Here is a 15,423-nt window from a genome sequence, read left to right as displayed (position 1 = left end):
AAATGCAGTTTGTGATGATCGATGCTTCGACAGAGACAGGCTGTCTTTTTTGAGGCATCACAAAGTGTGTCACCTCCCCATCATAGCTGCTGTATTTTCTGAGACAGCATGGCTGTGAGGTGTAAGGAGGATACTGAGGACGACAAACAGCAGGTTCTACATTCCTACTCTATCTGCAGTCTTTCCACAGGGTCTGCTAAGAATGTCACTTCCTCATCCCAGCAGCCATACTCCCCGAGAGTGTATGGTTGGGACACAAGCTTAGGACACTGGGAATTACAGCCAGCTGTTGACTGAGCTACTTACCTGTGTGTGAGCTTACTGCCTGTGCTGCTGGTTACATCTGATGACACAAATACATGAAAGTACAAAACGTTTGAAAGTGCTGACATAGTCCATATTGTGTAGTGATCTGGGACCCGTCTGTAATTATATTTAAAAAAAAAAAACACAATTCAAAAGTTTCTAAATAGTACAGACATGTAGAAATAAGACTTTCAATGCTTTTATCATTTAACAATATCACTTTGTCTATTTTTTTTTTGCATATATATCATCTGAACAGTAAAAGCCAGTCATTTAAAGCAAAAGGACTATAATATACAGCATTACCAATATTAATCTGAAATGTCTGTGGGGCATCTGTTGGTGAATAAAGGGGCACACAAGAGACTGAGCGAGGAATCGGAGTGTCTGGGCTTGCGAGCGTCCTGGATAAAAACCAAGATCCAGGCTTTTAATGACCTCTTGGGCACAGTCATCAGCTGTGTGTCTGTTTGCGGAGAGAGTGTTGACCTTGTCGAGAGGTTTACTTACCTTGGCTGTGACATTCATGTCTCTGGTGACTCTTCCTATGAAGTCAGTAGATGGATTGGGAGAGCATGGGGTTCATGAGGTCGCTGGAAAGGGGTGTGTGGCGCTCCCGATATCTATGCAAAAGGACAAAGGTTCAAGTCTTTAGAGTACTGGTGCTTCCTGTCTTGCATGTTGCGAGACATGGACACTATCCAGTGACCTGAGAGGAAGACTGGACTCTTTTGGTACTGTGTGTCCGGAACATCCTTGGGTACCGTTGGTTTGACTTTGTGTTGAATGAGTGGTTGCTCATGGAGTCCCGAATGAGGCACATTACCTGCATTGTGAGGGAGCATCAGGTACGGCACTATGGCACATTTCTCCGAGGTTGATCCAGCTCGTAAGAACCTCATTGTTGGGGACCCGAGTGGCTGGAACAGGCCAAGGAGTCGCCCACGTAACACCTGGCTGCAGCAGATAGACGGCCATTTCCGGAGTGTCTGCCTGGGGGGTTGCCAACCGGGATCCCGAGTTGTTTCGTCATGTAGTGGGTGTGGCAACGCACTGTACCAGTGCATGCTCCCCAACTTGACTTGACTTGTTAAGAAAATTAATTAGCAAAGACTTTTCTTCTTTTCCTAGTTCAATATTAACTCCAGAGAAATGAAAAAAAAAAAACTGAAGTCACTGTGCTGATGTCCAACTAACAGGCAAAATGCTGAAATCAGCACAACTGGATAATTTTTCAACACATGTATAACTTTATTATATTTTTGAGGACCTGCATCATAATGTGACAAGACGTTTTTAATCAATCCAATGCTATAGTTGGGAAGAGACAAACAAAAATAGTAATACATTTGTATATCTTAATCAGAACAGAATAACAATTAAAGGTCTTACCAAGAATTTAAAAATTGGATACTTAAAAAAAAGTATAAAAAAAGCATCACCTTCAAAACATGAAGCTAACAGTTACTGTTCTAAGAGAGGGAATACATGAAATAAAAGCAAACATGAGCCTAAAAAGCTGGAATGGTTGAGAATTTATCATATTGAATCCTGAAATAACAAAAATGGATGTTCATTTAGCTAGGTGTTCAATTTAAGGGCAGAAGTTAATAAAGACTGGTTGGAATAAAACCCCTGAATCCACTATTGCCAAAGATGTCCATTCCTGGTCATGTCATTTATTAACAGTCTGCTGATATTGTCCCACCTGCCTTTCCCCCACCCTGACATTTACTGCCTCTTTTGACACGCATTTAAAATCATCTGCATTTTATTTTCAACATCTTCCATTTTCTTTCTCCATTCTCTAATACATCGCTTCTCATTATCCTCAATTATAACTGTGTAGCCCACAAGGGCTATGATTCCAATAGAAAAAAGACACCTTAAGCGAGTGCACAGGGTTCCCATAACATTGGGATCATTATTTGAATACTTTTTGTATACCTCCAAGATAGGTTGGCCAAAAAGCAAGTTTTTTCCCATGACAAGGTCATAAAGGGTGTGCAGATTTTGGTCTTCTCCTCTCTTTGGGAAATTATCTTCAAAGTATTGTGTCCTTTGTTGTTTGTGTTCTGGCTTGGCATCATAAATTTCCTGAAACATGCGAAACTGGTCTTTAATGTTTCTCTCAATCCTAGAATACTGTAAATCGGCAGATACTTTTTGAACCTGATTCAGTGTTTCATTAGTTTGCACTAAGATTTGATCCAAGTTTGTAAAAATATTGTCCATTTCTTCTTTCAATTCACTGACTTCATCATTGCCTGTTTGATCCAATACAACCTTTATGAAGGATCCTACTATGCCAAACACAGGATTGAACACTGCTGCTGCAGAGGAAACTTCTGCTACACAATTCAGAAACACTATCAAGCCTTGCTTAATGTCATCTTTGTATTCTAGTATATCTTCCATAGTTTATGTATTGGCTTGAAGCAGCTAAAAAGGAAAAGTGAGAAGAGAAAAAGAATTACAATTTGACACTCCAGCATAATCAAAACAGATTAATTATGATCCTAGCAATAGGAACTTACAGATAAGCATAAGCAATTAACCTTTATATGAGAAGAATAAAAAGCAGAATGCTGCAGAAAACAGTAAAATATGAATATGCAGGTTTATCACATCAATCATTTCTGCAACACTACTGGATAATTATTAGACGAGCACTCTTGGCACACTTTCAATAAAAGAGAATGTAAAAACATGAAATCGCCAGGCAGAATTTCACTCATATACTATATGTTCAATAACTGTGATAAGCCCAGAACTCAAATATAATGTTTAAGATAGGTATGATTAAGTTCAGTCCTGCGAAGCATGGTGGAGCAAAGCTCTATGGGTACACTTGCAGAATACATGCAGGTTTTCTTTGGATACTCTTCATAGGTATGTCTTTAGTAAGTGAGACAAAACAGGTTAACTGGTATCTAAATAGGCCCAGTATGAAAAGTGCCTCATTATAACCATTATGGTACTCAAGGATATCATTTCTGAACCCCAGTACAAGCACTCCTTTTAGGTAAGCAGCACAAGGGGCATAGACATTAATGGTTAAATATCAAAAATCTAAAAAAAAAAATCATTGAACAACAATCATTAAAATCTACAATTACAATTAAGGGAAGCCAGTAATTAAAATGCAATAACTAAACCTTCAAAATGGGTACATATAAGAGGAGTGTTTTACTGATTTTTCTAACAGAAAATTCTTTGGGCCTCATGTATAATGTTGTGCATAGAATTCACACTACAACATGGCGTGCGGACAAAACTGGCATACACACAAAAAAATCCAGATGCATAAAACTATGCGCATGCCAAATTCCATGCACTTCACCTTTATAAATGACAATGAACGTGAAATTTAACCCATGCGCCTACAGCCCCATCCCGATTCCTCCCAGAATTTTGTATATTTGAATATGCAAATCAATATACATAGCCCCTAAACTTCAGATTCACCAAATGTTAAGTGGTGGCCAGGAAAAGTGTACTATTTCTTGGCTTAAGCAGTGGTATAAGCAGCAAAATGAAACTGATGGAGTAATACAAAAGTTCAAGTTCAATATGTCGCACAGTACCTAAAATAAAAAAAGAAGTTGTCCAATAACAAAGTCGAGTCGTAGCCCACTGTCTGTTTATTCTGCTTCAGACAATATTACAAAATCTGACCCCTGTGCCAAGGACACAACTCCAGGCATTGATGGTGCTGCTGTGCCCAGCACATCTTTGGGCACTGGCTGCTCATACACCTCTGCCTTGGAAACCACTGGGTGACCATATGGCTGTGTGCTGATGGACACTGTTCTGATGTAACAAAATGCACTAAGAGATGTGGCCAATGAACTAAGGAATGTAAGCGCTGTACTATATGATAATGACCACAAATTAAATTAATTGGTTAGAAACAAATGCTGCATCTGATTACATTCTGCTAATTACAGTCAAACGCAGTTGTAACACTGTTCTTTTTGGCTGATCATTTGTTGGGGCAGGTTGATCATACTGTATCTCTTCAGGTAGGGAAAGCCATGATTGTGTGTGACATTATGAAGCATGCTACATGCTTGCACAATGCAACACATTTTCTGTGGACTATAAAGCAGCATGTTAATAGAGTGGAAATGCTTTCTATGTACATAAGCAAATTCATTCTCTGGAGGTGTCTATATAGTGTAGCATCGGCGCCAAGCGCCCCAATGGATAGATTCTCTGCTCTTTACGTGGCTCTTTTGAGGTGACTCTCCTTAAAAGGACTGCTTGCCTTTTGCCGCACTAGTTGTTGCATATCCATAAATAGTGAAAACCTACTAATGTCATTATGCCTGAACATGAAACCTCAACTATGTATGTCTTTCAACAAGATGTTGTAAGCTGACAATTAAATGCTATGCTAAAATACAGATTTATAGTGTTTTAACTGTCAAAGGTACACATGCCAAACAACATGCAACATGTTGCCAATCTCCAGCACCATGATTAGTTAATATACAGTGAGTAGGTAACTACCTCATTTCGTCATCTTAAATTATCCAAAAAAAAAAAAAGCGATTTCCACCTGTCAATTATCAGTAAAGATGGACATCTTACTGCTCATTAAAAAGTTTCACAAAAGATCTAACTATACTTGAAATGACTGTATACAGAATTTTTAATTACAATTGTTTGAAAGTAGTACAATATAAAAACTGTATTAACATTTATCAAACAAAAAATTAACTTACTATCAGGAACCTGATTAGATAACAGTTTTATGAAATGTATTATTTAGATAAGTCATGAAGCTAACATCTAACCTTTTACTTTTAATTTGGCCAATCAGGTCCCTGTCAATATAAACTGCTCAAGAAAATTAAAGGAACACTTTTTAATCGGAGTATAGCATCAAGTCAATGAAACTTCTGGGATATTGATCTGGTCAGTTAAGTAGCAGAGGGGGTTGTTAATCAGTTGCACCTACTTTGGTGTTAATGAAATTAACAATAGGTGATCTAGAGGGGCAACAATGAGACGACCCCCAAAACAGGAAGGGTTTAACAGGTGGAGGCCACTGACATTTTTCCCTCTTCATTTTTTGGACTGTTTTTTTACTCGTTTTGCATTTGGCTACGGTCAGTGTCACTACTGGTAGCATGAGGCGATACCTGAACCCTACCAGAGGTTGCACATGTAGTCCAACTTCTCCAGGATGGCACATAAATATGTGCCATTGCCAGAAGGTTTGCTGTGTCTCCCAGCACAGTCTCAAGGGCATGGAGGAGATTCCAGGAGACAGACAGTTAATCTAGAAGAGCTGGACGGGGCCGTAGAAGGTCCTTAACCCATTATCAGGACCGGTATCTGCTCCTTTGGGCAAGGAGGAACAGGATGAGCACTGCCAGAGCCCTATAAAATGACCTCCAGCCACTGATGTGAATGTCTCTGATCAAAAAATCAGAAACAGAGTTCATGAGGGTGGCCTGAGGGCACAACATAGAGCTCGATTGGCCTTTGCCATAGAATACCAGAATTGGTAGGTCCACCACTGGTGCTCTATACTTTTCACAGATGAGAGCAGATTCACCCTGAGCACATCTGACAGATGTGAAAGGGTCTGGAGAAGCCGTGAAGAACGTTATGTTGCCTGTAATATCGTTCAGCATGACCAGTTTGGAGGTGGGTCATTGATGGTCTGGGGAGGCATGTCCATGGAGGGATGCACAGACCTCTACAGGCTAGACAATGGCACCTTGATAGCAATTAGGTATCAGGATGAAATCCTTGGACTCATTTTCAGACCCTGTGCTGGTGCAGTGGGCCTTGGGTTCTTCATTGTGCACAACAATGCCCAGCCTCATGTGGCGAGAGTATGCAGGCAATTCCTGAGGGATGAAAGAATTGATACCACTGACAGGCTCCCATGCTTCCCTGACCTAAATCCAATAGAATACCTCTGGGACATTATGTTTAGATCCATCCGATGCTGCCAGGTTGCACAGGAGCTCAGTGATGCCCTGGTCCAGATCTGGGAGGAGATCCTCCAGGACACCATCCGTTGTCTCATTAGGAGCATGCGTCGATGTTGTCAGACATGCATACAAGCACGTGGGGGCCATACAAACTACTGAGTACGATTTGGAGTTGCTGCAATGAAATTTCAGCCCCTGCGACATCATTTTTTCACTTTGATTTTCGGGGTGTCTTTCAAATCAGCCCTCTGTAGATTGATAGTTTTCTTTTCCATCAATTGATGTGGCATCCTTTCATTCCTATCACATTACCCAGTTCATATCAGTATAGATATCCAGCATGATTTTTTTTCCTACTGAGATGTTTTCAAAGTATTCCTTTAATTTTTTTGAGCAATATATTAATGTACAAAATGGGTGTGGCAAACACCATGCACATAGGCAGTGTTTTTGAGAAACAATAGCACACAAGCAGCAAGTAGAAAAGTACACAAAACACAGTAAGAGAAAGTCTGCATTTCAACCCATGAATTAAAGTGGTGGAAATTTGTTAAAAAAACAAAAAACTGTCAATTATAAAAAGACAATGTTCAGTTTAATACAGTTTTCATATTCCTCAAAGTTGTAGTCTTTCAGATGATGATTTAAAGATAGCACTTTACTCAGGAAACAGTACTTAGATAATGAAACCTCTTACCTGTTCTGCAATTGCAAAAGCCGAGCTACAATGCTGGTCTTGTCTGTTGTATATGAGCCTCAGTTAAACCTTGTTCTTGGTCTAGAGGGAAAAAAAAAAGTTCTTAATAATGAACATCACAAACAATGAAATAAAACAGAAAACAACCAATCTGAATTAACTGTATGTTATAATGTGTTATCAAAATATACTGTATTCTGAACCACCTCATGCACACTAACATGACAAATGATTAGCTGATCTCATTCCTCTATGCAAACACTAAACATGGTTAATAAAAAAAATAGTTTGATACTGTTAACAGAATAGGACACACATCCTATTCAATCTCACCCACAGGTTATTCAGAACAGCACATCCATCCATCTAGCATCAAAAGAGTTTTGTACTATTTAAGATCACCAGAGCTGGAACTTATCTCAGCAATAGCAATTCCAATACAGGAATCAACCCAGAATGGTGTGACTGTCCACTGCAGCACACACTAACGCCTGATTAATTTTGATGCACCAACCTAACATCTTTGGAATAGGAGTACCCAGACATGGAGATTACATCAGAAATTCACCTTACACATTGACTGAGTCCAGAATTTGAACCTGGCCTTCTGAACGTGTAAGGCAGTCAAGCCAAATACTGTGCCACCCATAAAAGCATGTTCTATCTTCAATTCTAAATTATCACATAGGCCCCAAAAATACAAAACAAGAAAGGGGCGAGACAAAATGTCTGCACAATCCTTCTCAGCATCATTTGTACAGAAAGAGCACAACTCTTTTCAGACAGAATGCATTAATTTATTATTGTCAGTCTCTTGTCTATAGGTGTGTCTTTAAGTATAAAGTGCAGGGAATTTGCTGGCTGAGAATATGCAGTGTAAGAAATGTTAATCATTCCATACAGATTCCTTTCCTTAGTAGATGATTAGTGGTTGGGAAAAGCACTTTCTTTTAATAGTATTTTCAGGACACATAAGTCATAAAATAATGGCCTTTAAAAGAACAGACTTCTAAATGATAAGACATTAAAATTCCATTAGTGGTAAAATGCAGTATCGACTGAAGAGGCTAGCAGCATGCAGTTTACCACTGAGAACAGACATCACAGTAAAATAACAAAAATAAGACATAAAACTTAATAAAAAGGTAAATGGCATAAAAAAACAAAAAAATGACAAAAAGAAGGTGCTATACAAAGGAAGAAACATTCTCAATAAAGTAACTAACAGTTTTTGGCATACAGTATTAATATGTGGCTAGAAGCTTTGGACCACAGAGAGAGCCACTAAGAAGGGGTTGAAGAGTTTCTAAGCTTGTTTTTCTCTTCCTCACTAAAGTACATGGAGTGCATTACCCAAGGCAGGTTAATCCAAAACAAAAAGGGCCTAAGAAAGGATCTGAAATTACCTCTTTCAATTATACCCTTCCCTTGGCTGAAACCTACAAAGATGGACACCACAGGTAATTGGCAATTTTGTTGTTTACCACTAAAAGATACCAGCCAGACTGTTTGTGTACTGTTGAAGAACCTGCCTTTCAATAGCCCAAAATAGACACAAACTGATGTGGATTTAAAAATCAAATCCAAAAGGAAGTCTGAAATAAACATATCTGGCATGATTTATTTCCAGCATAGACCCCTGAGATCACAACAGATATGGCAAGTTTAATTACATTTGAATTATTTTTTATTTAATCCTTAACACCTTTAAACAAGTATTTATGAATATACTCATTGTTGCAAGAATCTCCTTTATTTTCCTCTTAGCATTATAATTTTTCAGCCAAAATAACATCTTACTAGTTTTCTCTTTATCAACTAACATGTATTACTGGAAGTGAATATGCTGACATTTTTACGTAATACCAATTGCTACGTACAAAGGCAGCTAATGAAGGAGTGTTATGATGTGGCAAAGCTTCAGACTGTTTTAACCTGCAATATCTCTCTGGAATCAAAAAAGTATTTTTTCTGTTAATTGTGCACTGTGTATATATTATACATGTGTTGCATAAAGTTAAACAGTAATCTCCTTCATAACTGGAAGTAACAAGGGAAAGGTATTCCCCAGATAAGGACAAGATATAAGGTGCAGTCCAAAACTCAGGGAACTTTTGCATATTATACAACAAAAACTGTACCCATAACAAAACAAATGATCTTGTGATGCCAGCAAACTTGTCCATAATTATTTAATAAACAATTGTTTATTTTATCAGATATGCATAAATATGAACTACTTTGTTTTCAAAACTGACCACACACTGTGGGAAGGTGCATTGTCCCCAGTGCAAATTGATGTGGGAGGTACGCAATGTGAAGAAAACTAAAATATTAAGCTTTGTGTAAAACCTTTACTAAGTCTGTCAACGTGTTTCAGGAAGCACTTGATAAGAGACAAATTCTACAAACATAACTGAAGCAGCAACATTGCTGTACAGAAGAAGCAACTGCAACAATGTCTTTTCAAAATACATTGGAAATTACATTAACCTCCAGCCCATCTGTAAATTATAATCCACCTTTACAATTTTAGAATTCACAGTTTAAATGAACATTGCCCAATCCCCTTAATCCAATTCAGATGCACATTTTTAAGGGGACTGAGCCTGTCCCAGCAGCACGTAGGCAGGAATTAACCCTGTTTTGGATTCCACCCCTCTGCCAGAAACAATCATGTTTGCACCCACAATAACGGATATTCAAGCTAGCAAGTATCCTTCTGACATGAGAGGGAAAAGGAAGTACATGGACAAGAAAAAAAAATACACATTTGCTGAGCACCTTCACAGTTACATTTATGTCTGACACTTCCATTAACATATGCTTTTAGAAACATTTTGAAAAGTGTCTGTGAAGTTAAGGCAATATTAAATATCTGTAATCCCACAGCACATATTGATAAAGAGTGTTCTTTGTGGAAAGAAAAGCAAACTGAAATATTCACTGGCAAAAACATGGGACAGTGACACACATTGGTAGGAAGTAAGCAAAACACCTGACAGTTAACCCGTATTTCTTTTCAAACTTAACAAGGGACACATTCAAATTATTATGATGTCAAATTAGGACTCTTAAGAGACTTTAAACAACATTTGGTCTGCATTTTAGCTGAATTTGGCGGGATAGCCTACTCTTAGTAGACATAAGTGACATCCATCCATCCATCCATTTCCCAACCCGCTGAATCCGAACACAGGGTCACGGGGGTCTGCTGGAGCCAATCCTAGCCAACACAGGGCACAAGGCAGGAACCAATCCTGGGCAGGGTGCCAACCCACCGCAGGACACACTCAAACACCAAGCACACACTAGGGCCAATTTAGAATCGCCAATCCACCTAACCTGCATGTCTTTGGACTGTGGGAGGAAACCGGAGCGTCCGGAGGAAACCCACGCAGACACGGGGAGAACATGCAAACTCCACGCAGGGAGGACCTGGGAAGCGAACCCAGGTCCCCAGATCTCCCAACTGCAAGGCAGCAGCGCTACCCACTGCGCCACCATGCCGCCCCCATAAGTGACATTCTCAAGCTAAATAGCTAAATCACTAAAGATGTGGTAACTACTCACTAGTACAAAATGTAATTACATGACAGGAAAGCAAGGGTTTACTTGCTTTTGTACATGAGCTCTTACTGTCCTTAATTTTATGTTGCATACAAAACTTGGTTTAAACAAAACATTGCTTTTGTGAATATTAATATTTTATACTGTATAAAACAATTGAAGAGCTGGTTTTGAGTAAACATCATCCAATGGAGTTAACACACTTTTTAACAACACGGTATACTCATAATATCCAATTTATGTAATCAATAAGGAATTTTAATTATGCCAAAACTATTGCTCAAAAGCAGTCACTATTTTGCCTTTGTACAACATCTAAAAATGTCCTTTTGTTGTCCATTTCCTTATTCTGGGGGTGTAGCCAGAGCAGTATTTTGAAGAAATGAGTTATATCTACAACAGGTAGGTTCTGCTTTTTTGTTCTTTGTTTGTTATGTGCATACTTTCAGAAAAAAAAAAATTATGAAAAAGATATAATTTTCAAGTACTCAGATTGCTGAGGTTTATGAACATACTGCAAAGAGACGGCACTAATCAACTATATACTTTATGGCACAGAAAATCACAGATACTGTATACCAGATAACATATAAACTATTACACATCATAATATTTGTAAGATATATATCTTACAGAATATTATAGCAGAATTTCACTTGATGTTGATCATTTAGATCAATACCTGTTTTCATAAATGGTTGTCCTGCAGTTTTACTAGTGGAGATTTAAGGGTCCATGAAGCACTGAATATATGTGCTTAAATCACCCTTTAGCAATCATTGTTTGGTAAGCCAGTGAGTGCATCAGCACAACAGAAAATGGTGCCAAGATTGCTCATAAATAATTCTGAACTAGCTAGATAATGCAACAGACATCAGATTCATGTGGTACATTTAAAATGTTTATGCTTTAAGGCAGGGCTGTGGAGTCGGAGTCCGAGACAATTTGGTTACCTGGAGTTGGGGTCAGAAAAAATGTACAGACTTGACTCCTAATAAATTTAAATTGTAAAAAAAAAAATACAGCAAGTTCAAATGACCCATTTCGCAAACAATAGTCATAATTAAATACTTCTCTGATGTAAGAATAAAGCCCAGTGCATAGTTGTGTTACTACTAGTGTGAATTTCAGCTGAGCTATTATACAACCTGACATTCACATATTGTAATCTGGATTATGATACATTACAAAAAGTGTTTTCATTTTATTTCAGATATAATGTGTTTAACAAGTTAATCTGAGTGTAAACAAGTGTCATGATGTAAGTGGAGGTGTGTGCTATGGTCTGTTGTGTGCTCAGGGGTTCTTGTCTTTTGTTTAAACTGGCCAATACGGTAGAGAGTCAGCTTCATAGCTAGCAGTTCTGTGGTTAAATGACGTGTATGTTACCTTCCTTTAATCAACATGGAAAATACATTATCATATTAAATACAAGGTACGCGGAGTCAGAAGTACCAGAAACTAAGAAGTCAGAGTTGTAGTTGGAGTCAAAGGATTTATCTACCGACTCCACAGCCCTGCTTTAAGGTTACAGATGAAAATACATATTGTGTCCAATATATTCCTTAATAGTATGTAAACTGCACACAGAAAGTGACCAGTCTAAGATAAGCTCTAAACCCCCCAACTTACCTCTCCCTGCACCATACAAAAGGAGATGTATGTCAAATCCACTGGTAAATTTAAAGGGACCTGTTGTAAATGTTTGTGGATGTGTATATTAGTATGCCCTGTAATAAAATGCAGTCTTGGTTCATATCTTCTGCACAGTGCTGCCAAAACAGGATCTAGCTCCCATGGCCTCCAGATTGGAAAAAGCAGGTTTAGAAAAACCTGCTTAGATTTCCTTAATGAAAGTATATATGGCACTTTGAGCTATTGTACTCTTCTGATGCAGGGATTCAAACAAACAAAAATGACCACTTGCAGGTAAAAGGCACACGTTTCTTGATGTGTTGTTTGCGCTTGGTGTGCCTACAATGTAGTTGTAAAAGAACCACCTTTGAGGCGTGCATGTAGTGTGGTGAAGCCTGGGCATGTTAAGTATAAGAAAGTATTATTCTATTATCATTCTGTAGATAAAATTATACCACAAGTTGCGAAATATTATAGTGATAACTCACTGCAACAAAAAAAGATACCTGCAAACAAACACACATGTACAGAAAACCACATACAATATAATGTATATACTGTACAAATACCGTATATGTATTATGCATTATCTAATATATAAAGCTGAAGGTGTGTTTCTGTTACGTGTTTCAGGTAATCAAATCCACACTACTGAACCTCACTGCCAAATTTTACATCACAGGCTATATACAGTATCTCACTCCTAAATTTGGTGCCCCACCCCAGGCAGTACTGTTTATCCCTGGAAGTCAGTGTATGTAATGATAATAAAGAATTTAATTGTGCTGCTACACAGTTTGAGTTCCTGATTATTTTCTGTGTAATGTGTATATTCTCACCATGCCTGATTTTTCACATACAAGCCAAACATGTTACTGGTAACTATAAATTTTCCCGATATGAGCATGGATTGGTGTCCAGTTGTTTACTGATTACGTCAATGTGCCTAGTGCTTCCAAAACAGGCTCACTAAAAAATTAAATGGTTAAGAAAAAAAAACTGATATATTTAACTCAAAGACTGGAGCAGGCGGTACATTTCACAGTTATTTAAAATGACTGTACACTCAATTACAAGAGACTAAGGAGTCCAAGTAACTGCGGGATACAGAAAAAGTTGGGAGACCATAAAGAAAAAAAAAAGTTTCAAATAATACAATATTTTAGTCATTGTGAAACTTAGTCATAAAAAATACAATGGAAATTAATACCAGGATCAGCCAGCTTCCTGGAAAAAATGTAAACATTTATGACTTATTTTGCAAAGGTTTATATTTAACTAACTTGTCATCTAAGCCTACATAAGTAAAAATCGGTTAATATCCCAATCTTAGAAAAGATTTTTAATGTACATCAGGATAAAGAAAACAAAATCTTAATACTTTGATAGTATGGATTGATGGATAATTAAAGTGAGTTTGCTCACTTTTTCAACTTGGACCACAACTGGATACCGTAGTGTATGTTTTGTGCGGTGGCTGAGCATAAATAAGGAACACTTGAATTATGGTAGAGGCTCAGTTTAAACCGAACAGAATTAGTCTCACCTATAGTTTATCTCTGATAACTGGACCGAGTTTGATCCACGCTTGTAATCATTTAAAGCAGAATTGTTTATTTTTACCCAAGACTGATAAAATAGGCTAGTTCAGGTTTTCAGCATCAAGGCAAACCGCTACAGGCTGATTGTCTCTAGGCGAACACCCAAGGCAAGTTCAATAACATGCAGCATAATCGAACAGGGGCAACAGACTGACGGCTGGACTAAGGAAAGGACTGCAGTGGCGCTTCGTGAACCTATACAATGAACACATAGGCGATACACAGCAACGATAAAACGCGCACACAACGGTGAATTCGGGCTTTTCATCTCACGAGAACTACGGCAGAGTCACAAAGGCCTGCAATGTGGTAGCAATGACGTAGCCTGCATCTGCAATGACAAAACGAGTAAGCGAAGCGGCAGTGAATAAAATAAAGGGCGTGAGATGCTGTACGATCATCTAAGCCTGTGAAAAAGTGCAGAATATCTCAAAAACGACAGTTTTCTTACAATATCAGACAATTTTATCATAAAAGTAGACATATTTTTCATTATTGCTTGAATTATTATTGTACGATCATAGACAGTCATAGTGGAAGCTTTCTCAAAGTGATTAAGTTAATTCAGATAACCGATTTTTAAACTGCGGTCCCTGTACAAACAAAAATTCTTTGTGCTCTGCGTAACAGCAACTAAATAACTAAATTAAATGGCAATTTTAATATGTCAAAAAATTATTTTATTTTTATTGTTACAGCACGCCACATTAAGAAACGTGGAACTGCAAAGTACAATGATTACACTTAATATTGCTTGAAACCAGGAGAAGCTCTGTTAAGACATCTTCATCTGCGGAAAATGCAAAAATTGGAAGACTTACCTGCTTCCAGAGGGGTTAACCTCCACTGTAGTTTCGGCTGCTGGCTCCTAAATGTCTGCACTTAACCAATGAAAGCCTGTGTATTTAAAACGGGACGGGATCTTCGTAAAGAAGAATTTTTTTCTTCCTGACACTGACTGTCAAAGACCTGCAGAACTGTATTTCCTATGAACAGTGGTGGAAGAGGAACGCCCACCTTCTCTCTTAAAAAGACACGCCGCTTTCAGCGTGAAGAGATGTCAATCCCGCAGGGTCTACTTGCCGACCGACACCTTCGAGTAGAACCACCAGCGTTTCCAGACTTGACAGGCAAATTACAGACCAATCGCACTCAAAATCTGTCCTAATTTTACAAACTCAAACCGAGTGTCGATTAGTCCATTTCAGGCAATCAAATTGCCACCCAAATACACCTTCCTAACTCCAAGCTGCAAACATAAATTAACGTCACTTCTCTGATTGGTCAATTTGTACTTAATTTGCATTAGTAGGTGAGGCCAGATACTTCAATACTGAGCGTATTTTACCCTAATGGCTGAGGTCCGATTGTACAACTCAAAAGAAAAGCTTTTAAATGAATTGCATCTGGATCTGGATCTGAATCTGCATCTGCATCGGAATAAAGTTAAAGGTTTATATATCCTCCCTGAAAAAGAAAGAAGGTAAGAAACACTACCTTTCAGCTGTATATCATTCAGAAGATGTGACACACGTTTTTAATCTTTTTTATTTTCCAAGCTGGAAATAAACTTTTAATTTTTCATTCTTATAAGAAAGATATGACACCCAAACAATATTGCATATATCATGCTGAAATACAACACATTTTGTTCAAACAT

At 38.1% G+C, this 15,423-nt stretch overlaps 1 protein-coding gene across 1 annotated transcript; it reads right to left on the bottom strand.

The window, feature by feature from the left end:
* Positions 1–1,462: 1,462 nt before the first annotated feature.
* LOC114646143 (protein rapunzel-like) lies at positions 1,463–14,960 on the bottom strand. Its single transcript, XM_028794154.2, has 3 exons — positions 14,585–14,960; positions 6,958–7,038; positions 1,463–2,748 (listed from the first exon to the last, which is right to left on the bottom strand). Exon 3 carries the CDS (start codon positions 2,722–2,724, stop codon positions 2,038–2,040), a length of 687 nt encoding a protein of 228 aa, XP_028649987.1. The 5' UTR covers positions 2,725–2,748; positions 6,958–7,038; positions 14,585–14,960; the 3' UTR covers positions 1,463–2,037.
* Between the last annotated feature and the right edge of the window lie 463 nt (positions 14,961–15,423).

This window comes from Erpetoichthys calabaricus, chromosome 2 (genome assembly GCF_900747795.2).
Source record: "Erpetoichthys calabaricus chromosome 2, fErpCal1.3, whole genome shotgun sequence".
In the NCBI taxonomy this organism is placed as follows: Eukaryota; Metazoa; Chordata; class Cladistia; order Polypteriformes; family Polypteridae; genus Erpetoichthys; species Erpetoichthys calabaricus.
This window is presented reverse-complemented; position numbering and strand designations above follow the sequence as displayed.

Coding starts and splice junctions, on each gene's coding strand:
- LOC114646143 (XM_028794154.2), bottom strand. CDS start 2,724: ATGGAAGATATACTAGAATACAAAGATGACATTAAGCAAGGCTTGATA.